General features: G+C 34.6%; 2 protein-coding genes across 3 annotated transcripts; one reads left to right on the top strand and one right to left on the bottom strand.

The window, feature by feature from the left end:
• Window positions 1-820: 820 nt before the first annotated feature.
• On the top strand, window positions 821-2031 carry LOC18439917 (ATP synthase subunit delta, chloroplastic). Its single transcript, XM_006850072.4, has one exon. It carries the CDS (start codon window positions 1013-1015, stop codon window positions 1766-1768), a length of 756 nt encoding a protein of 251 aa, XP_006850135.1. The 5' UTR covers window positions 821-1012; the 3' UTR covers window positions 1769-2031.
• A 1968-nt stretch (window positions 2032-3999) lies between these two features.
• LOC18439916 (Pectin lyase-like superfamily protein) lies at window positions 4000-14806 on the bottom strand. 2 transcript variants are annotated; one of them, XM_006850071.4, is made up of 3 exons: window positions 13919-14806; window positions 5344-5675; window positions 4000-5019 (listed from the first exon to the last, which is right to left on the bottom strand). In XM_006850071.4, the coding sequence occupies exons 1-3, from the start codon at window positions 14524-14526 to the stop codon at window positions 4535-4537; spliced, it is 1425 nt and encodes a 474-aa protein (XP_006850134.1). In that variant the 5' UTR covers window positions 14527-14806; the 3' UTR covers window positions 4000-4534. The 2 variants fall into 2 exon arrangements, with proteins under 2 accessions (XP_006850134.1, XP_088719143.1); XM_088863017.1 differs by having other exon boundaries at window positions 5344-5538; window positions 13919-14746.
• Window positions 14807-23711: the final 8905 nt, after the last annotated feature.

Genomic DNA, 23711 nt, shown 5'->3' with positions numbered 1-23711 from the left:
AGAAATAATTATTTCATTTCATTTTTAAAAAGAATGGATTATTTTTTAAGACAATGAAGTCCCTTACACACAAAACTTATAAAATAAAAATTCTGGACGAAAATATCACTATTTATTAAAAACAGACTATTTTTCAAAAAGATGATGTCACTTACCTAAAATATTAGAGAGGAAGCTTCCAATAAAAATTCGATTAGGGAGAGAAACTCACTATGTTTCGACTAGAAAAAAAAAAAATTTAACATTTTTCTAAAGTGGAAGTCCTTGCCTATCGTATTTAACCTCTTATGACACCTTATTATAATATTTTATTAAGTGATACATCATAAACGAGGTGTAACCCTTACAATACCCCTTGTATGCTTAAAGCCCACGTCCCACTTGACGCGGCAAGCACGACCAAACAAAAGAAATTTAACCAACAGATTTTGAAAATAGTGATGGTCCCTAAAGACCATCATATGCTTATATAAACCATCACTTATTAAAAGTTTTTTTTTATTTTTTATTTTAAAAAAAAAATTTTAAAATTATTACAAGAACACTGAGGCAAATACTAACCATTCTAATACTTTCCATCAAAAAGAGCAAAACCCCAAGATTCCAAAGAAAAAACACAGGCATCGGTCCACAGCTTTAATCTTGCTGATGGACGGCGCAAGTCCAATCAAATTTTCCTGTAGAGAAATCGGAACCCTCCAATCTTACGGCTGAGAGCCAAGTGCATCCATAATCAAAGAAGCCTATCACTTTAAAAGACACGTGTATTCGTATGGTTGGCCAACACATCAAAGGCCCCTTTCTCTAGGTCGAGGAGTGCATTAAGATAAAGTGCGAATCCACCACCGTCCGATCCTTACTCCTCGCCACATCCCGCCGTCCAATACGTACAAAACGGGCACAAACTCTGTACTCTTTTCTCTGCAAGTTTCCCTCTGTCCAAACCCCAAAAACCCATCCCAGAAAAATAAAGAAAAAGGAAAAATAGCTTAATTTCCATATCCATTTCAAAATGCAAGCTCTTAACCGATCTCCCATGGCTCTTCGCCTTCAGATCATATCTTCTCCTCTGTCTCAGTCTCCAAAGCCAAACTTAATTCAGAACCTCCGCTCGTCTTTCACCGGAGTTTCAATAAAATTACGACCAAAACTTGCCGGAAAAGTTGCCAGAAATCGCAGGGTTTCTGGCGCTGTGATGATGGATAGTGCGGCCGCAAGCTATGCCACTGCTTTAGCAGACGTCGCGAAACACAGTGGAACCCTAGAAACGACGAGCTCAGACTTGGAGAAGATCGAATCCATCTTCAAGGACGATCAAATCTTTGAATTTTTCACGAACCCTGTCGTCTCCATTGAAAACAAACGAGAGGTTCTCGACCAGATCACTGAATCGGCGAAGTTGCAGAGGTCAACAGCAAATCTTCTCAACATTCTTGTCGATGCAAAGAGATCAGAGCTCATCAGAGACATAGTGAAGGAGTTTGAAGTGGTGTATAACAAGCTTACTGATACAGAGCTGGCCATTGTTGGATCGGTCGTGAAGCTCGAAGGCCAACAGCTTGCTCAGATAGCGAGCCAGGTCCAGAGGCTCACTGGCGCAAAGAATGTCAGGATAAAGACGGTGATAGAGCCTGAGCTTTTGGCTGGGTTCACCATTAGGTATGGGAGCTCTGGTTCAAAGTTGATTGATATGAGTGTGAAGAAGCAGTTGCAGGAGATAGCAGGGCAGCTTGACTTGGAGGAGATGGTGGGTTCTTTCGCGGCCTAGAGAGAGAAAAGATGGGCTTTTTTCAATGGCTTGGTTGCGTTTAAAAAGAAAAATGGGTAGGGATCTCATGAAGACTGGCTATGGGTAAAGGGTGGGCTTTTGAGGTTTTCAGGATTTCTGTCTCTCTCTCTCTCTCTGTGAATGTAAGCCCCCTTCTACCTCTCGGATTATTGAAGGTTGCTCTCTTAATCAAACATCTCTCTCTGTGGATCAAGAGGTTTTCTGGTTGAGTGTATGGAGTAATAAATTGAATGGTTTTTACAGTTTCCCCATTCAAGAAAATAATATCCCTTTATATATTATCGGAAAACTGGCCTGTACCTCTCCTGTGAAAATCAGGGTTGAATGCGCCCCTCTCGCTATAAAGAACCTTACTTTGAGATTTGATATCATTTCAAAACCCTCTCCCTGTAAAGAACCTTACTTTGAGATTTGATATCATTTCAAAATACATGCTACTTTTTTAATACTATTTTAATAGATGTTTATAGCCTCAAATTAAAATCCCCAGTGTAAAACATCAATGTCTTCGTTATCATAATGATTATCATCAACATAACAGTTTTTTTTCATTTATTTGGGGCTGACTACAAGAATATTGATATATCTTTATGCTCTATCAAGGGAGGTGATACCTTTAGTGAATCTATAAATCTTTGTAGTTTTTTTTTTTCATTATTTTCAACCATGTTTTTAGGGTCTACTCGTGCTTTTTTTTAGCCTTCTATTTGAACCAACTCACGTCTCCTTATAGGTGTTATATTGGGTCCGTGTTGTATATCCCCAACCCACTTACGTTTGTTTTCTCTTATCTTATTGTCTATTGAGGCCATATCTAAGTTATCTCAAGTTCAGTGTTAGCAAAATCAAACAGGAACGGTTAACTGGACATAGACTTGAAAGCGGTTTAACCGGCCTAATCGGTAAATTGGCCGATTCAACCGCTTTAACCAGACAAGTTCCGGGCAGTAAAAAAAAGTATTGAAAAAAATACAAAAAAAATCTACTAAAATATGAAAAACATATAAAAAATGATTAAAACAAAACACATTCAAATGAAATTGAAAATTAATGAAAAAAATAAATTTTAAACCATTTTATATTTTTCAAAGGCTATTTTTAATTTTTTTTAAAAAAGATGGGAAAATATAAGAGTGAGTATTAATGACCAAAACAATTTTTAATCTTTACCATAATATAATGAATATTTAAAAATGTACTACAAATCAAATTCCTTATTTTTAAGAATTTATATATATATTTTTGAAATTTTTTTTAAATACAGGTTGATCACCCTAACCGCCCAAAACCGGAACCAGCCAGTGATCGGTTTCGATCTAACCAGGCGATTAACGGTTAGATCAGGCGATTTTGCGAACAATGTTCAAGTTATTCATTTTTAATTCTATCCTTTTCTTATTTTGCCACTCACCCATCTTATCATCTTCATCTTAGCTACACTCTTCCTATTGATATATTGACCGCCCAACATTCTAGCATACATCAGACTACCTTGTACTAATAAAGTTGTAACCTAATATAAACCGCATCTCTTAAGTTGTCACCTTATATAAACAACATCTCTTACCTAATATAAACCGCATCTCTTAAGTTGTCACCTTATATAAACAACATCTCTTAAGAAGGGAAATGTTGCATGTATGTTTCATTTGCATACTTGTTTATGCGTATTACATTAAAAATTGTTGAAAGTGGAATCAGGTCAGGACCGTAGGTAGGTGATTTAGGTTTTCTTTTGTACATGTATATTGATATGACCTACTTTTTAGGAATCACCCAATTCGGATAGGGGATTTAAGAATCACCCAATTCGGATAGGGGATAGGAGATATATTGATATGACCTACTTTAGGAATCACCCAAGTTGGATAGGAGACCCGGCATCTAGCGTTGGACCCCTGGCAATCGGCTCAAAATACCCGCCTATTCATAAAACTTTTTGCCCTCTTTTTCTCTCCTTAAATCTTGTTTCCTGAGTGTTAAATGTGACAGCAGATGGGGATTTCAAGGTCCCTGCATCTCTATTTTCATGGGATAATACTTTTAGGATTCTCTCTCTCATTCACACACAGGGTGAAAACAAGGTGTGATTGAGAGAGGCTTTATGGTATTAGAATAATTGATCCTGGTAATCTGAAAGCTTGTGATCTTATAACTGAAAAAGCGCCATTCAAATGGAGGCAACAACTTGGTGGCTAAGAGAAAAAAGATGATGAAGGCACTAATGAGCCTCTATAAAATGCAAAATAGTTCTTTTTTCTCCCATGTAACAATGAGAAACAAAACAGGTCCAGACATAATTGACAGAAAAAGTGGCAAATCCCCCATTCACAGAGTAAAAAAATCAGCACGGAAGACAGACGAAATGCCACCAATTTCCAAGCAAGCTATACAATAATTAACTGGACTAAAAAAAAAAAAAAAACAAGGAAACTGCTGATGATCAAACACAATTACCAGCCTTTTGAAACAAAAAATAAGTTACTCCTTCCTCTCATCGCTGCTGCATATACGCACATGCATGAGAGAGAGAGAGAGAGAGAGAGAGAGAGAGAGAGAGTTGCCAGCCATGCAAGAGCAATGGAAGTCCACTGAAATAATGATTGTTCCAAATGGATTGCTAGTTATTCAAATTCTTGAAACCAGTCGGTCCTCGAGAAACCGATCGCATTCTTCAAGCTTCCCAATCCACAAAGAATCACCAAAAAAGGAGAAACCAACAGTCTCCATAACTGATTCTTCACTCTAATGACACATTTCGGACTGAAAACCAGCAAAGTGTATGCTATTTATGGTTGAAGGTGTAAAATCCATGGGCTTATCCCACCCTTTTAAGCCATTCCCATGCCATCTCATATTTATATTAACCATGTCCAGGTCAGAGATGTGCTCCATAATAATGCCTGCCATTGATCTATTGACAAGTCCTCTGCACCCTGGCCTATAATCAACTAACCCATCTCTGTACTTGGTCCATCTTCGGTAAGTTAAGTTCACATTTGTGAATCGAATGTTACTTAATAAGCTATCAGTTGAGCCTGATAAGAAGATCCCATTCTCTGAGATTGCTGTGATATTAATGAATTGCAAATTTGATATAAGTCCAGCCTTTGATTTTGAGTCTCTAGGGCAGGTGGTCACATAAATTGGTTCTGCTCTCCCCCACCATGAGGGGTCGTAATACCGAGTGCTTATCTTGATGTTAGAGAAGGTAACATCACTCACCTTTCCTGTTAAAAAATTCCTATTATTTCAGTAAAAGCAACATGAACAATAAAACTGCAGGGGCAATTGTAGGAAGTGAGCTACTCAAGGTCTAATTGTCCTCTAATACTGTTTTTGTGTTTTAAACTTTTAATCATACTGTCATACCAGCTTTGAATTTACAAATTGACATTAATCAGGAGACTTCAAAAGTCAGTCTATTATGTTTGCATCATGGACTAGTTATAGCAAGCAGCAAGGAGAGACCTAACCAAATAAATACAGAGGCACTTAGATTTGAGAAAGGCAGGAAAGTTCAGTTACCATTAAAGAAAGAAAGATGTACGTACCACCATCACGGATTTGTAGTCCAAGTCCTCTGTGCGAGTCAACGATGGTTAAATTGTCAAATGTAAGATTCCTAAACTCTAACCAACTAGCACTCCCTAACTTCACTGCTGAAGATTTTGTTCGTATCCAACAATCTGAGGCTGTCAGATTATATAGAGGACCATAATATGTCTTTGGACAGATTGCATCATCACCTGTATCAATATGGCATCTTGTGATCAAGGTATTATTGGAATCCTCAATATCTATGCCATCATTATTTGGGATGTTAAAGTCCCCATGTATCGATATATCATGGATTGATGTGTCACAGCATCGGACAATGTGCAAACTGCAAATATCGAAACTTTAAAATGCATGAAGACTTGATTTATACGAATGCTAATGTAAACCATTTTCAAATGGTAAAATATCCATATGCTTTACTGGAAATACAAACGTTCCATAAGTAATTAGGGAACAAAAATGGATAGTGCAATGAAATGCTCAAGTGTTGCTTACAAAAGAATGTTTTTTTGGATCTGTTGGTAAGATAATCAGACTACTTTAAGAACTTACCTCATGAATGACAAAAATAAAAAATAAAAATAAAAATAAAAGGAATTAATATGATCAGACATGAATTGTGACATTGGATTGCATAAAGGTTTATTAGTTCCATTGTGCATTCCCTTGAGCAGATATAGAATCTTCTAGAAGCTTGGGGGAAAATGTAACAGGATATGTAGCATTTGAAGTGACCTTTCATTACTGAACTCAAGTTGGATTGGCCCCAAATAATCTTCAGAAGGTTCTGCTTAACATTGTTAACATAAGATGGTCTTGCTGTTCATTGGAAAATGTTAAGCATAAGATGATCTTGCTGTTCATTGGATAATAGAGTGAAGGGTTTCATCAGTCTCAAGAAAATAACACCACAATCGTATCCCAATACTTGAGCCTTCAATGAAAATTCTTTTATGCATGTCTTCTCGTTTTTTTATTCCTGTCTACCTGTTACCTTTGGACGCTTTGTTGACTGTTGCATAGGGGTTGGATAGGTCATGCAGGGGTCAGATAGGATTTGCAAATATCACACAATTGTGACCTATAACCATTCTTATACATGCAAATACAGAGTAATTTCGCAAATGGGTTGATCCATCATCTTGGTGGAATCCATACAAAAGCAACTCTATTTATTGCTCTTTCATTAAAAAAAAGTCATCTCAGATAGCAGAAACCCCCAGTCCACTCAACATCTTTTCAATTTTGTCAGAAATACTGGAGTTCTCAAAGTTTGCCCTCTCCTAGTTACCCTCGATGCAACAACCATGTTCAGATAACCGACAAATCCAACTTACAGTTAACAAATCATACTATCTCGAGCATCTCCAAGGCTTATAATGATGCCAATATTGCATATCCTAGATTTGGATGATCCAATCTCATGACCTCAAATAAGGGTAATGAACGCAACCTCATGGCCTGGTTTTCAATAGAAATGGCCAAATCTTGAGAAAACTTTAAAAAGGTTAATTCTTTTAACTGTGAGCTCTTCTTGATTACTTCTATTGCAGTTCTATTAATCTAAATGGAATCCTGAAACAAATCTGTACTACCACCTTCCCCATTCTTCAATCTCAAATAGTTAGGCCTATTCACTGCCAGCATTCTTTATAGGAGCACATGCTTATGAATCTCTACTGTCAAATTTAAAAATTTGTATTAGATTTCGAGGATAAATTCTCTTACAATGATATATTTTCCCTCTTTGGCTTTGTCCCACATCATTGAACAAGAAAATAAAACATTAAACTGGTTGAAATGATGGATTACTGTTTTCTCAGATTCATCAAATGTATCAAGGAATTCCCTTGTAAATATTATATTTTCTACATGTTAACTATTAAAAAATCACCCTGCGCATTAGATTTTGAATAAGGGGCATGCTAAACTAGACATCCAACATGCTCATCGTGAGTAGGGACTAGAACAAATTCTATGCTCTTACCGGTTTCAATCCATTCAAGGCTTGCTCATAAATACATGGTTCATCTAGATGTAAATTGCTCCATGCAAATTACCTTTACAGTAGAACCATTAAGATGCAAGGAACACCAATTTCACATCCATTGGTAAAGTATTCATCTGTTTGAGCAACTACAACAATAACCACTCAAGCATTTTGTATCAGAGCAATGGGAGAAACACAAACCAAGCTGTGGCTTATATCCTTTTGCCATTAATCTTGGTATTGTTCTATTTCTTGCAATAGTTTTGAAAACTTCATCCATCACCTCTTCAAAATATACCGGACCACAATCTTTTGTAATGTAGGGTGAAGTAATTATGGTAATCAACCACATAGTGAGCATTGGGTAACTTGAACAATTACGATAGGTATTGGAGCTGGTTGCAAATCTATGTACCTTAAGAGTGTCCCAAAACATAGGTGATTCCACTCAGACTTGGCAAGGTGCTGAATCCAAGCAGGAAAAGGCCAAACTCGGCTGATTTCTATGTTCTAGTACTAGAACTTTGAAAAACTCGGCTGAGTCTCTAACAGAGTAGGCAGAGCCTGTAGGGTCGACTCGGACTCAGGACCCAACCGAGTTCTTGGTCTGAGCCTTCTTTTTGAACCTTGTTTAAAAAAAATGTATTCTTTTTCTCTCTTTATCTTTCGCTGAAACACACACACTCTCTCTATCTTTCGCTGAAACACACACACTCTTTTTCTGTGCAATCAAGAGTGTAGTAATCAACTTGTCTGACCTTTGTATCTCTCTCTGCAATGAAGAGGGTAGTAATCAATTTGTCTGACCTTTGTAGTAATCAATCTTACCTTTCATTATTTTGTCCAATACGATTCCCAACATGTCTCCCAAACTAACTCCAAATACAATTACCAACTGTTCAGTAATTTGTCCAACAAGATTCCTTAATTTGTCTGCAATAACTCCAAATGCAATTACCAACTTAGGACATCACTACAAGATTTATTAACTCGTATCCAGAAACTCTAAAATGCAATTATATATATGTGGAAAAGTTTATATAAGGTTGACACCTCAAAATTAATTGAGGTGCACCTCTAAAATTCTTCGGAAAAGATTGTTTTGATGTTGGAAAAACATTTAATTATTCATCTTGATATCAAGATATATAGATATGGAGAAAAAAAGAGATTTCAAGTCCCAAAAATAGTATATCTTGCAACATATTATCTGGACTATCCATTTTCAACATTTTAATGAGTTTATAGATCTGCTTGATTTTAAACAATTTTTGTTTGGATTTTAAAATTTTATAATTAGAGGTAAAATCGATTTTAACACTATTCTAAGAATTTTCGATAATAAAATTGCATCTCATAACAAACATTGAAGGCGCACCTTAATTTGATTCGTTTAAAGTTGCAACCTTATACAAAACACACTTTATATATATTTGTATGAGATCATCAACTAGCTGACAGCTACAGTAAATGCCCAACTGCTCATATTGAATCTAGGCGAATCAAATAGTCATTATTGACTTTTGCTTGAAATTTGAGTGTCCACTTTTGAAAAATAGGTTAACCTGATAAAATATTAAAAAATAATTTATAAAAAATAAATTAATCAAAATATCCCTAAAAGTTATATAGAGGTATTTTGGTTAATTTATGTCTTATAAATAATTTTTTAATATTATTATTAGGTAGGCCTTGATGAGAAGAGTTGACGCTCTGAATTTTAAGTGATTTAGATTTATATAAAAAAGATTAAAATTCAAATACGAAATAAAATCGTAACCATCAGATCGGCCCAAATTCAATCTTGTCGTTGGGCTTACACTATATATATATATGATGGAATTTTGTAAGCCTAACAACCCAAAATGAATTTGGGCCGATTTGACATTCACATATGTATTTCATTTTTAAATTTAAATATTTTTACTACAAATCCAAATTACATGAAATTTGGAGTTTCTACTATTCTCATTAAGATATACCTAATAAAAATATTTAAAAAATAATTTATAAAAAATAAATTGACATTCACGACTGCAATTCATTTTTAAATTTAAAGCCTTTTTCTATAAATCTAAATCACATGAAATTTGGAGTTTTCACTATTCTCATTGAGACGCACTTAATAAAAATATTTTAAAAATAATTTATAAAAAATAAATTAACCAAAATACATCTAAAAAATTTTAGAGGTATTTTGGTCAAGTTATTTTTTGTGAATTATTTTTTAATATGTTTATTATATTTGTCCATTTTTCAATAGTTGACGTTGTATATTTTAAATGATTTGAATTTTAGAAAAAATTAGGATTCAAATGCAAAATACATTCATGGCCATTAGATTGCCTGTGGGGCATTTAATGTAGCTATCAGTAAGTGGGCTAAATTCAGCTACTTGCGAGATATATATATATATATATATATATATATATATATATTCCTTGACTCGGGTAGTCTCGAGTTACATGTACAACTTAGGTATATAATTTTTTTTTAATCTAAAAAAATTATATAAAATATGGAATGGTCTATAAATATTTTTATATGATTTGGATTTTTTGGAAATGATTGTTTTTTTTTTATACTGTAATTCTTATTTTTATATTCCTTTTTTAACATTTTAAATATCTCATAGTCTATAAATCAGTTTTTTAAGATCGATTTTTCTTTACGTTTTTAAAATTATTTGAAAATTTTAAGGTTGCTTCTAGGTTTATTTTACATTTGGTACCTTATTTCATTTTTAATACTTTTTAATACCTTTTTTCTAGGGCTCTTTTTGCCATGCACACAGGACTTTGACAAGTTCACTCTTACTCGCCCGAGTTAATTGGCTTGGCCAAAGGCCGAGTACCATGTTCAAGTCGAGTTTCGAAACACATATTGAGAGGGGTGGGAGCAAAAACTTGAGAATGGGCTAGGTTACGGTGGTAATACCTCCTAAGTACCGGTTAAAAGTCTCGGCCACCATTCTCACTAACGCCAAAAAAGAAAAATGAAAATAAAAAAATCCTAAAAATATATAAAAATAGGGGATTGATGTATAAAGTTTTATATATCATAGGATATTATTAGCAAAATTTTATATAATAGGATATTGCTGGCAAATATTGGTGAACTTTTTGTTCATATGCCTTATATTTATTTATTTTTTGAGTTTTTTTTAAAATGTTCCCAACTATATATTAATTTTTTAAAATCCATATTTTATATAATTTTTTAAATTAATTTGGACTATATGTTATTTTTAATTTTACTTGACCTTTATCGTTTTTACTTTATTTTAATATATTTTCTAATTTTTTTTTATTTTTCAAGAGTTTAGGTGCTGTGTAAGACTCGGGCAAATCCGCTGGACTAACTCGCATTGGGCCGAGTAACCGGCCTCTGAATGCCGCATATATATATCATGGGTAACAGTTAGTCAAATTAAACGGCAACGTCAAACCTAATCCAAAGTGTTTTCGACATCTAACTAGGATACGCAATGGTACCGTAAGGCCGAGGGATCACAATAAAAATCAACCCTAATCTAAAGTTTTCATCTGACTACAACAAGAAGAAGCAATGCTAGCGTCAGGACGAGGATAAGAATGGGATAAGAATGGTATCGTGTAGGGCTGAGACTTTGCCATAGAAAGAGTTTATATAAGATTTAATTGTATAATTAAGTTCATCAAACCATTTATTTTTTATACAAGGTGGTCACAATTGGTATTTATCATTAAAAGTGAAATTGTATGGCTTGGGGTGTGTGATAAAGTTCGATAAATTCTTTTTTGAACTTGGAATCTAATTGATACAATAACAACCATCGGATTTAAAATCTGATGGACAAAACTGTTTATGATCTCTTTATATTAAAAGTAAATAGTCTCTTTGTATACTTTCCCTAAATTTGCACCCTTTGACAAAAAAGGTTATTTTGATCAATATTTGTAAAACCGGTCAGGTCGACCCGAACTTGGCTAGGTTACCTAAAACCATCCGTTGGCGGTTTAGAATACAAAAAAGAAAAATAATAAATAAATAAAAATTTTAATATGTTTTTTAATATTTTCTATTGCTTTGGAAAAGATTGGGAAGTATTTTGGTAGCATAAATAGTTATATATATATATATATATATATATATATATATATATATATATATATATATATATATATATATATATATATATATATATATATATATAATCTCATTTGGATGCAATTTGTTTAATATGCATTAACATTACCTTTCATTTTTTTATTTTCAGATTATTATTATTATTATTTAATTTTTAACCCTTCTTAGTCCTCAGGGCTGGTTACCTGACTTGTCTCGGTTCATGTTTTCAAGCACTGATTTTGGCATCAGAAAACCATCGGATTGATGAACTTGACATCGAGATATATGGATAACATTTCAAGTCTAAAAAATAGTACATCTTGCAATACATTATCTGGACGACCATTGTCAATGTTTCATGTATTTATATATCTTCTTAATTTGAACCATTTTTGGGTTTTAAAATTTATAATTAGAGATGAAATTAGATGCTCGGCACTATCCGAAATATTTTTGACACCAAAATTGCATCTTATGACAAAGTTTGAAATTAGATGTTTAGTATTATCTGAAATATTTTCGATACTAAAATTACATCTTATGACAAAGTTTGATGATGTGCACCTTACTTTGATTTGTTTAATATTGCAACCTTATGCAAACATCACCCTAAAAATTAAAAATGCTCAAGAAAATGGTGTTCCACCTTTTAAAGTTGCAAAAATGGATGATAAATTTGTGAAACTCACAATGTAAATTGACAAGTGCTACAAGATATAGTATTTTTTGGGCTTAAAATTCATTTATTTAACATTCATAATTTTGTATCCACATAATTTTTAGGTGATATGAGACAACATATTCCAAAAAGATTTAAGCAGCGGTCTAGAAAGGTGCATGGCAACCGCAAACGGTTTTCCTAACCATTTACGGGGAAATGAAGTGTGATCAATTACTATGAACTCAACAAATTTATGGTGATGTTTACTCACCATCCAATTAATGGATGGACGGATATGTTGAGGGAAAATTTACTTCAAATAAATACAGGAAACCGACATGTACGGATCCAAAAACAAACCAATTTGTATCCAAAAACAAACCAATTTGTATTTTTTTTGAAGGGTGCAGTTGGCATACGGATGCATCCGTAGATGTAGAGGGGTAAGATGTACCTTCAAATTTTATGATGGTATATAATTTATGTAAAATGTTTTTATTATTATCTCAAAATCTATTTTTATATCTAATTAGAAAATTTTAAATTTAAAAAATAGTTAAAATCAAGTAGATCTATAAACATATGAAAATATTGAAAATGAATGGTGTAGATAATAAGTTGCAAAATGCACTATTTGTAACACTTAAAATCTTTTTATTTTTCATGGTCATACATCTCAATGTATGAGATGATTAATCAAAGGGTCTTTCAACATTAAAACTACTTTTTCCGATGGATTTTGGACGTGCATCTGTAGTTATAATACATTATAAGGTTGCAATCTTATATAAATTTTTTTCTTTTTTCAATTATGTAGTTTTTTATTTATATATATATATATATATATATATATATATATATATATATATATATATATATATATATATATATATATATATATATATATATTTATTTATTTATTGTTGGTTTTCGTATTCTAGTTTGGCCCTTAGCAACATTTAACCATCTATATTTTGTTTTTTTTATATACTCTTGTTACCGTTAGGGCTGTAGGATACCCCAAAAATCGGAAAGCCCCTAAGGCCCGGTGTGGGACAGTTTGATGTTGCTTGACGTTGAATCACTTTGTGTGTTAATTTTTCTTAAAAAAATATAAGGCACTTCAATATCATTAACATCAAATTGCCGCATACTTCGGCCAAATTAATATATAGGGCCCATTTAACATTACTAATGTCAAATTGGCCTCGATATGGGACTCTTCAATTTTGGTTATTGTGCTACCCCATTTATCATAAAAAAATAAAAATAAATATGTTAAAAAATAGTTTTAACATTGCTAATATGAACCTGAGGCAAAACTGCAAAAAGTAAAATAAAAAAATAAAATAAAATAGTAAGACTTCAACACAGCAAAATCGGTAAAAAATATTAACCATGTCCTAATTTTACATTTATTTTATGGCCCCCTTATGCAAATTTTCCTATATTCATTGTACATTCGTATTCCAAATGGCCCCATTCTCTGACCATCACCGCCCATCCATTCATCAAACGGCGAGAACACTTCTAAGTATATGTTCTCTATAGCCATAGGCATTATTCATCATTGCATACAGGGGCAGAGGCAGAGAGGAGAGAGACCATCACCGCCCATCCATTCATCAAACGGCGAGAACACTTCTAAGTATATGTTCTCTATAGCCATAGGCATTATTCATCATTGCATACAGGGGCAGAGGCAGAGAGGAGAGAGAGTGTGGAGAGAGAACAATTGAGAGAGAGAGAGAGAGAGAGCAATCTTCGTTCAAAATTGTAGAGAGAGAAAGTAGGGAGATTGACTTACCACCAATAGGCGGGCTCGCTGAACTTGACATCCCACACGTGCACATCTCTGCACCCAATGAACCCGACCAATCTTGGCCTGCACTCATCCCCCAAACAATCGCCCGTTATATTCCAACTAACCATCACGTTTTTCCTCTCTTCAAATCTCTCTACGAACTTTAACGCCTGACCATCAATAACGCCGCCGCCCGTTATTCCCACCCTTTCCGCCCCTTCCGCCAAAATAACGTACCACTGTTTCGATTCCGCAGGATAATCCTTCTGGAGTCGACTCCCCAGGATAACGGCCCCTTTCTCCACAACCAAAGTAACGCCAGATTTTAAGAAAACGGTTCCGGTTAGATATTGGCCGGCGGGGAAGATAAGGCGGCCATCCCCGATTGAAGCACAGCCATCGATCGCTGCCTGGATCGCCGTCGTCTCGAGATGGAGGCCATCACCGATCGCCCCGTAGTCGAGGACGTTGCAGGTGAGATGATAGGGAATAGATCGGCGGAGCTGGAGGGGAGGGAATGACATGACGGGCTGTGATTGGGTGCAGAGGGGAAGGAAGACAGCGAGGAGGAGGAGATGGGCCATGGCTCCTCGTCCATTTTCTGCATACATTTGGGAATACCGGATTCGTCTGTATTCAGTGGCCTTGTCCTGTCTTCCAAGCGTGAGGAGAGAGAAAGAGGGATTTGTCTAATAAAGAATGAGGAGAGAGAAAGTGAGGGATTCTTATGTTTATCCGTATGTGGTGATCTGCTGTAGAGTGAGAGGTAGAGAGAGATTCATTTTTTTATATTATGACTCGTGAGCTTATCCGTTTGCTTGCGGAGGTTTAGTTTTTAAAGACAGAGATTGATATGTTAGTTTATGGCTTCTGTGGAAAAAGTTCAAATTTTTTTTTATTTGTCAGGCCCTATTTCACTTGATTGGTTGATTGTTACCTCTTGTACAAGGGACCAAGGAAGGTTTAAAACAAAACAATGGTTCAAACTTAAACCAATCGGATTCTGGAATAGGCATAGACCGAACTAGTTTTGAAATTCTTTATTGTGTTATTGATTTCTAATTTGGACCGATTTAGATTTGAAACACCCTTTAAAAAGGAGTGTAATTAATAGAGCCGAGTCTCTAAACAACCAAATTAGAGCCCACCTCAAAAATTTCACTAAAAAAGATTATTTTGATGCTCAAATATCCTCAAATTGATTATCTCGACATCAAGATGGATGGACATTAGTAAAAAGAGGATTTCAAGTTTTGAAAATAGTGCATCTTGTAACACAGTTTTGGATTGTCAATTTTCAAGACTTTTAAGTTTTCATAGATCTGTTTGGGTTACATTATTCTTTAAGCTTTCAAATTTTATAATTAAAGATGAAAATATATTTTAAGGCTATCACCAAGATTTCTAGTATTGAAACCATATTTCTTTACACTATTTAAAAGTGGGGTTTTAATTTTATTGTTTTGAGCCTCATCTTTATACAAACCGCAACCATAATTTAAACATCATGGGTAAAAGATAACAATGTACTAATGGGGTTGGCAATGATCTGGCCTGGACCGGGCCAGTCATGGCCCTAATCCCCATAGGCCCAGCCCAAGCCTAGGGTGGTTGGGCCAAAGGGGCCTTGGCCTATGCCAGACCCTAACCCTATCAAGGCTAGGTATGGTTAAATAAAATAAAAGAAATTAAAAGACCTAACCCTATCTAGGCTTGGCATGGCCAAAAAAAATAAAATAATAAAAAATAAAGATACAAAGAGAAAAAGGATTGAGCTAGGCTAGACATGTCTCAGACCTAACTCAGCCCCACTCATAAGATGTGGTTGCTTGGCCCTGGCCTCCCCTTAGGCCACATTTTATGGCTCGACCCTAGATTAGGGCCTAGTTTACCATACCTGACAAGGCCACCCGACCCATTGCTATATAGAATCTCATAAATGCAGTAAAAAAATATATGATTACTAAGTACAGAGCAAATAAAATAAGATCATTTACTTTTGGTACAGGGAGGTCACAATTACTTACAACCATCTGATGTGAAATCTAATAGGTTGGGTGTATCACAAAGTTCGAGAATTTTTTTTTTGAACTTTGGGCTTGATCAATGAAATAAATGCAACCACCCAATTTCACATCCAATGGTCAATAGAATCCAAAACAAAATTTTTCGAATGTTGTGATACATTTTAATAAGTTAGATTTCACATCCAATAGTTAAGAAAAGTTGTGACTTCTTGTACAAAAAATGAACGGCCTCGTAATATACAATCCAAATAAAAAAAAGAGTTGAGAAAACAAACATAAAGTCTTGATTTAAATTAAATCAATTCGAATAAAAAAGCAACATATCATGGCTACAACTCATGGGCTTTCTAAAGTAGTATTATTAGGATTGGATCGGCCACTGAACCTATGAGGGGTCTATTCCAGTCAAAATCGGTTCCGCTACAGATCGAACTCTTTAGACTATACTTTAAAAGTATTAAAAAATATAAATAATCGTTGAAAAATATATATTAAAAAAAAGTTGCCCACTTTATTTAAAATAGTCGAACTAGTTGATCCAGCCAACCGGCTCGCCCAAAATAAGTCAAACACTAGTTTTGACCAGATACCAACCTCTTTTTTTACTCTGGACCAGATTGGCCAAGGCACTGGTCGGTAGTTTAACCAAGTTTGGTCTAGTTTTGATAAATATGCTTACATGTCCATGTCCATGTCAATGTTCTATTGACGAACTAGCAGAACCCAGCCCATGGGTTGAGTTCAGGTAACTTGAAACTGGTTTGGATAACCAGTTCAAGTCAGGCACGTACTGGCTAGGCAAAAAAAAAGTGTTAAGAAAATAAAAATCCAAAAAAATTAGAAAATGCGAGTTTAAAGTAAGATTCAACAAAACACACCTAAATGAGATTAACAAATTAGCAAAAAAAATAGATTTTAAAAAATCAATTTGTGATCGGGGTAATTTTTGAAATAATCTAAAAATGATGGAAAACATTTAATAAGAAGTATTCACGACCAAAATACTTTCCAATCTTTTCCAAAACGATAGAACGCAGGAAAAAAATATTTTTCAAATAGATTTATTTTTTAAAATTTAGATTTATTTTATAAATTTTTTTATTTTCTTTTTAAGATCTCTAAGTTGGACACCCAACTCGAGAATACTCGGGCTCGCAAGAGTGAAGAGCTAGCTCAGACTCGCCCGATTAGTCGTGCACTGGTGCGTGGTGTCTTGTTTACGATGCAAATAGGAGAGATCTATACAAGAAAATCCCTCAGATCCGTACCACAAATTGATTTTCAAAAGTGTGATAGAGAGTGGGACACTCGAGTTTTGATCTAAAGTCAGATCTACTTAGAAGAGAGATCTTCTTTTAGATAAGTAACAGAGCCAACATTGATCTAATATATGAAATACTATGTAAAAAGCAATAAAACTAATTTAATTCTAATAAAATAAACAAAAATAAAAATAAATACAAGAAAGAGTAAAAATCTACCAGATCAGGCCAGTTGGCCCGGGAGTCTCGAGGCTTCGAGGCCTCGCCCGTATTAGGACCGGCTGAGTTTATGCCATGCGTCCTCTTTGTCTCTCTTTAGGTTTTGACCAGGCCTTGGTTTGGTTGGATAGATTTCTTGATCTAAGGGCTGCAAGTAGCATAAAACTAGGGTTTTTCTAGGTCTAGGTTTTTCTCAGGTTACATAATCTCTAAGCTTTTCTAGGCATAATAACTAATCAGGTCTAACGAGTCTCTAATATAAAATGATCCTGAAATGACCATTTTATAAGCTGAAAATCGTCTGGAATAGATAACATACCATAACCAAAAGATTTCCTGGCCCGGACTGCCGTTTTGGTGGTCCAAGACTTGGGCGACACTCCTAGTGTCGCCCAGACCAAATGGTCAAGGTATTGAACCTGGAAAAAAATGATCCGGGAGGTGTTGGCATGTGGAAACTACCAATTTGGGGCAGTCGGGTTTGGACGACATTGGAAGCGTTGCCCAGACCAAATCTGCTCAAAATTGACAGATTCTAGTTCTGAGGGGATCTACGGACTCTTGTGATGTTATCTACCAAAATTTGGGTCAAAACAAGATGTTTTGCTATTTTTAATGATTTTTTTTTAGTAAAACATGGTATTTTGTAGGATTTGGGTCAGTCTAGGCTGGACGACCCTAGAAGCGTCGGCCAGACCATATCTGCTCAAAATCGTAAATTCTAGTTCTTGGGAGGGGGATGTAGGGCTCTTGTGATGCTGCCTGCCTAAATTTAGGTCAAAACGAGATGTTTTGCTATTTTTAATATTTTTTTACTTAAATAGGGTATTATGTAGGATTTGGGTCAGTCTGGACTGAGCGACACTAGGAGTGTCGTCTAGACCAAATCTGCCCAAAATCACAAAATTCTAGTTTTGGGGGATCTACAGGCTCTTATGATGATGCCTGCAAAAAATTGGGTCAAAACCAGATGTTTTGCTATTTTTAATGATTTTTTACTAAAACAGGGTATTCTACAAGATTCGGGATCACAGAGCCGGCAGTATGGACTATGGTGGTCTACGGTCTAGGGGTTTACTGTGATATTGTGGTTCTAATGGTTAAAAAATATCACAAAATTTGTCAGTTTTAAAAATGAGATGTCTACATATCTAAACTTATTACCCATACGTTCTCCCTAAAGATTATCAAAATCTTTTCTTCACATGGCTTTCCTCCATCCTGGATCAAAGCAATGGAACAAGCTTTCAAGTTGGCTAAATATTCAACCACCATTCTCACCGTATTTATAGATTATTTCCTCCATCATGTATCAAAGCAATGGAACAAGCTTTCAAGTTGGCATAATACTCAACCACCATTCTCACCGTATTTATAGATTATTTGGCTAGTAGTCAGGTCTAGGCATTGTTTTGTGCACCGGTATGTCCAGGATTTCACCAAACAAAAAAAAAAAGGAAAAAGAAATATTGCTATGTTTACATCAAGTGTCATTGATCCCAAAGTTTTAACCGCAAAGAAATATGAAAGATTGAAAAGTGCGGCTGAGAAGCTATTTGATAGGGCAAGATCTATGGGATGTAGTCAATGACATTGAACCTAGACCAACTGCTTACTATAGACTTGTGTCATGGAAGAAACATAAAGGCTCGACATGTAATTCAGATCTCATGTGGACTTGATATGTTTTCCCATGTGAAGATTGTAGAAATAGCAAAAGAAGTCTGGGATCGGTCAGCTGCTGTGCATGAACAGGCAAGCGGTACAAAGAAGGCATTCATGGAAGTTGAATTACAGGCATATAAGCAAAGTAATGGCATCATTGCAAACTTTTCTTGAAAAGTGAAAGATCTTTGTAATCAATTGAAAAAAATTGGCGCTAAGATGGAGAATGACACTCAAGTTGGCATCATCTTTGAAAACCTAAGGACCGAGTTTGATGCAATGAGAGTGATGATTCAAAAATCCAAGCCACTCATAGAAGAGGCTATAAGCCTATTGTTTCATAAGGAAGCACTACTTGACGTGAGAAAATTGGAGTTAAACAATTATTTAAAGAAAGGGAAAGAACGAAGTGATGTCTAGTTTACTAATTCTTATAGGAGTTCTTATGATAGAGGAAGATATCGTGGTTCAAAAAAGCCCCAAAATAATAAAGAGTCTTGACCACAACCTCACAATAATGAGCAAGGTGAGTCTCGTAAAACCTTTCAATAAAAAAAAAAAAAGCTAGTGCTATACTTGTTGGAAAGTCAGACATGATTCCAAATATTATAGGCATAATCAAGACAATTATGTTGCCAAAGGAAAAAGGGAAGAGGAGAAAGAAGCATACGAGGATAGACTTGAAGAAGCACTTTGTATTAATGATGGGCATGAGAGCAAATAACAGTGATACATAGATTCAGCATGTTCAAATCATATGACTCCAAGAGGCAATCCCTTCACCACCAAAGAACCTTTGTCTAACATGCCAAGAGTCCTGAAAGGGGATACTACTCAGAAGTTGAAGGCAAGGGAAGTATCACACTAAAAGTGCCCAATGGAAGACAATGGGTAGATCAAGGATTTCATGTAAGTTTTGGTGAAAGAGACCGTGAAATTGAAGAAGAAGATGAATCTTCATCCCCCAATGGGGATCCAAAGTCCTCTTGGAAGCCGGCTACTCCCTCACCATCAAGAGATAAGGAAATTAGTCTCTCAAGTTTCATGATTTGAGCAGGTCAAGCCATATCCAGAAAGGCATAGGTATCCAGTGGTTCAATGACTATTACGTCTACGATATATATATTATGCATATATGATGTAGGTCATTGATGAACATGAGCCGAAAAGCTTAGAAGAAGCAGCAAGTAATCAAAAGTGGCAGCATGCCATGGAACAAAAGACCGCACTTTCCAAGAATCAAATATGGGATTTGGTTCCATTTCTAGGAAGCAAGAGCACAATTGGTTATAAATAGTTTTAGAGAATAAAAAGTAAATCCAGATGCGAAATGAGTGTTATAAGGCATTATTGGCGGCTAAAGTGTTTCCTCAAGCTTATGAGAAAGACTTTGAAAAGGCGTTTAGCCGAGTTGCAAAGATTTTATGTGTTAAATGATCCCGCTTTGGACACAATTACTTAACGAGTATGGAAAAGCCAGCGACTACAATGTTTCAGTTCACAGTGAAAACATCACTTCAATCATGGTAGTCTCAAATCCAGCCATTGATGCATACACGAAGCACATCGAGTGCACAATCACTATGATCGTGAGGAGGTGTTAACCGGGAGGTTAACTGCATATATATTCCAACCAGTGTTTCAAAACTCGACGAGTCGAACCGGACTCGCCTGTTCGACTAGGGAACTGGCTAGGGCGTGCCGGTTCTAGCAATACATAGGGAACCGCCCGTGTCAAGAGAGAACCGAGCAATTCTTAGCCGATTCACAACAGTGAAACACGAATGAACAGTATTCATCACGGGAATCATCAATTTTTGACATTTTTTGATAATTTTTTTGCTTTTTCAGCTTTGTAATCGAATCTTTCAGCTTTTTCTTTAAGATTTTCAGCCTTTTCAGTGGATAAATTGTAGTTTAAATCAACAATTTTGATCACAAATCGGTAGATCTGTGAAGAACAAGGCGTCAGTGTTTGCCATTTCTCTGATTTCTCACAAAAATGGGTATTATTTTTTGTAAAATCTGAGGGTTATTGATCTTAAGAGTGTTATTTAGAAATTTTTATTCATAATTTGTGAGTATTTTGGTCCATTACATTTCAGATTTGGATTTAAAACCACGGGTGGAGAAAAACAGGTAAGAACTGGGTTTTTTTTTTTTTTTCCGCCATTCAATCCATTTTAGATAATTGTTTGCAAATAATGTGTTAATATTATATGATGTTGATTCCTTATAATGTTTTTTATCATAAAATATATTCAATTTTATGAAATTTATTCGATTTGAGGTGGATTTTCGTGAATGACTGATGTCAAGTGGATTTGTGAAGAACTGCGCTTTTTTTTTTTTTTTTTGCCATTCATTCGATTTTAGTGAATTTTTTACAAATAATGTGTTAATATTATAGGATTTTGATTCCTTATAGTGTTGTTTATCATAAAATATATTCAATTTGATGTAATTTATTCGATTTGAGGCGGATTTTTGAGTTGGAATGACTGAAGTCAGGTGGGTCTGTGAAGAACTGCATTTTTTTTTTTTTTCGCCATTCAAGTTTTTACAAAAAATGTATTAATATTATAGGGCTTTGATTCCTTATAGTGTTGTTTATCATAACATATATTCAATTTGATGTAATTTATTCGATTTGAGGCGGATTTTTGAGTTGGAATGACTGATGTCAGGTGGGTCTGTGAAGAACTGCATTTTTTTTTTTTTTCGCCATTCAATTTTTTACAAAAAATGTATTAATATTATAGGGCTTTGATTCCTTATAGTGTTGTTTATCATAACATATATTCAATTTGATGTAATTTATTCGATTTAAGGCGAATTTTTGAAATGGAATGACTGATGTCAAGTGGGTCTGTGAAGAACTGCGTTTTTTTTTTTTTTTTTCCCCCATACAATCGATTTTATTCAATATTTTGATAATAATATGTTAATATTATAGGGCATTGATTCTTTATAGTGTTGTTATCATATCATGTATTCAATTTGATGTAATTTATTTGATTTGAGGCCGATTTTAGAGTTGGAATGATTGATGTTAGGTGGGTCTGTGAAGAACTGTGTTTTTTTTAAAAAAATAATGGATGATCGATTTATTCGAGAAATCGTGATTTTTTGAAAAATTATGAAAATCGTGACCAGGTTTTGATTATCATGGCGAATTAAACTGTATTTTAATTTTTATTGTTAAATTTTTAATGCAAAAAATTGCATGTTGATAAATTATTGATGCAAAAAAATACACGTTGTTAAAAATGTTAATGCAAAATTGTATTTTTTAATTTTAATGCATAAAATGTATGTATATGATTGATAATGATTTTCGATTTTGAGTCACGGTTTTGTGAAGAACAATTGGGGGTTTTTTTTTCCTGCCAAACTACAAATATGAGATGAATTAAAGTACTATTACGAATTATTTTAGAGGGTTTTTTAAGGTAATACTGTAATTCAATTAATTTTAGGTGTAATTTGACGGATTAAGCAATTTTTATTGCTTGATTTCAGATGCAAAGGAGTTGTGGCTGTGTTTTTTGAATTTTTTTATGGTGATCAATTTTTTTGAAAATCGTGATTTTCTGAAAATTGTGATTATATTATTGTTAAATATTTCTTGTGCCAAATGTACGTGTAGTGGCATTATAGATGACTATATTATTGTAATGATTGATATAGACTATTTTTATCTATAATGTTACATAAATAAATTATATTTACTAATAGGAACTAAAATATTTTTGCCAGTAGAAGTATTTTGCATTAACAACAAAGATAACTTCATAAACTATCCCTACATATTATCACTACATATGGTGCTTATTTTTCCTGTTGAGTTATCAGGTTAATTTTTAACCATTTACATATTAAAACAATTGAACCATACAAGATCTAGGGAAGACCCTGCATGGCAATATGGGGTCAGGCTTACTCCCAACAAAAAAGATAAAATTATTTGTAATTACTGCCAAAAAGTGATAAGTAGTGGGGTACATAGGTTCAAGCAACATTTGGCAAGGGTTAATAGATATGTTTTTGCGTGTAATAGTATCCCTAGTAATGTAAGAAAGTAGATGACGATATTTCTCAAGGTTACCAAAGGTAAAAAAATTACAAAGCAGATGATGGATGAGGAGATAGTTGGTTTATATACGCCATTGAGCGGAAATGATCTAGAAGAGCAATATAATAATGACTTGGAGATGGCCACAAGAATGAGTTTACAAGAAACATACCAGAGGGAAATCGGGTTTAGAATGCCTGGTGGTTATGACATGAGCATGCATGGTGGGCCTAGCTTAGACATGCATGGTGGGGCCCATCTTAGACATGCATGGGGGGCCCAGCTCGAACATGCATGGCGGGCACAGATGTTGAAGAAATTGGTGGTAATATCTATCAAGGGGAAACAGACGTTGAAGAAATTGTTCTTAGCTTATCTAGGAGTGCCAGTATTGTAGGTCATGGTCGTATAGACCAATTTCTCTCAAAGCCTAAGTCACAATAGTTGACTCTTAAAGGCATGGTGAAAGGTACGAGGAACATGTTAGACAGATATATTGGTAAATGGTTTTATGATAAAATGGTCCCCTTTGATGCAACCAATAGCGC

This window comes from Amborella trichopoda, chromosome 3, assembly GCF_054954075.1.
Source record: "Amborella trichopoda isolate Santa Cruz 75 chromosome 3, AtrichopodaSantaCruz75HAP2 v2.0, whole genome shotgun sequence".
NCBI lineage: Eukaryota > Viridiplantae > Streptophyta > Magnoliopsida > Amborellales > Amborellaceae > Amborella > Amborella trichopoda.
The sequence above is the reverse complement of the archived record's forward strand: the minus strand, read 5'-3'. Positions and strand labels throughout refer to the sequence as shown.

What these genes read in the sequence shown, in the direction of transcription:
- LOC18439917 (XM_006850072.4), top strand. Translation starts at nt 1,013, where the DNA reads ATGCAAGCTCTTAACCGATCTCCCATGGCTCTTCGCCTTCAGATCATA.
- LOC18439916 (XM_006850071.4), bottom strand. Translation starts at nt 14,526, where the DNA reads ATGTATGCAGAAAATGGACGAGGAGCCATGGCCCATCTCCTCCTCCTC. An exon ending in AGCGAGCCCGCCTATTGGTG is followed by an intron (nt 5,676 to 13,918) that starts GTAAGTCAATCT and finishes CGATATTTGCAG; the next exon opens with TTTGCACATTGTCCGATGCT. An exon ending in ACTACAAATCCGTGATGGTG is followed by an intron (nt 5,020 to 5,343) that starts GTACGTACATCT and finishes ATTTTTTAACAG; the next exon opens with GAAAGGTGAGTGATGTTACC.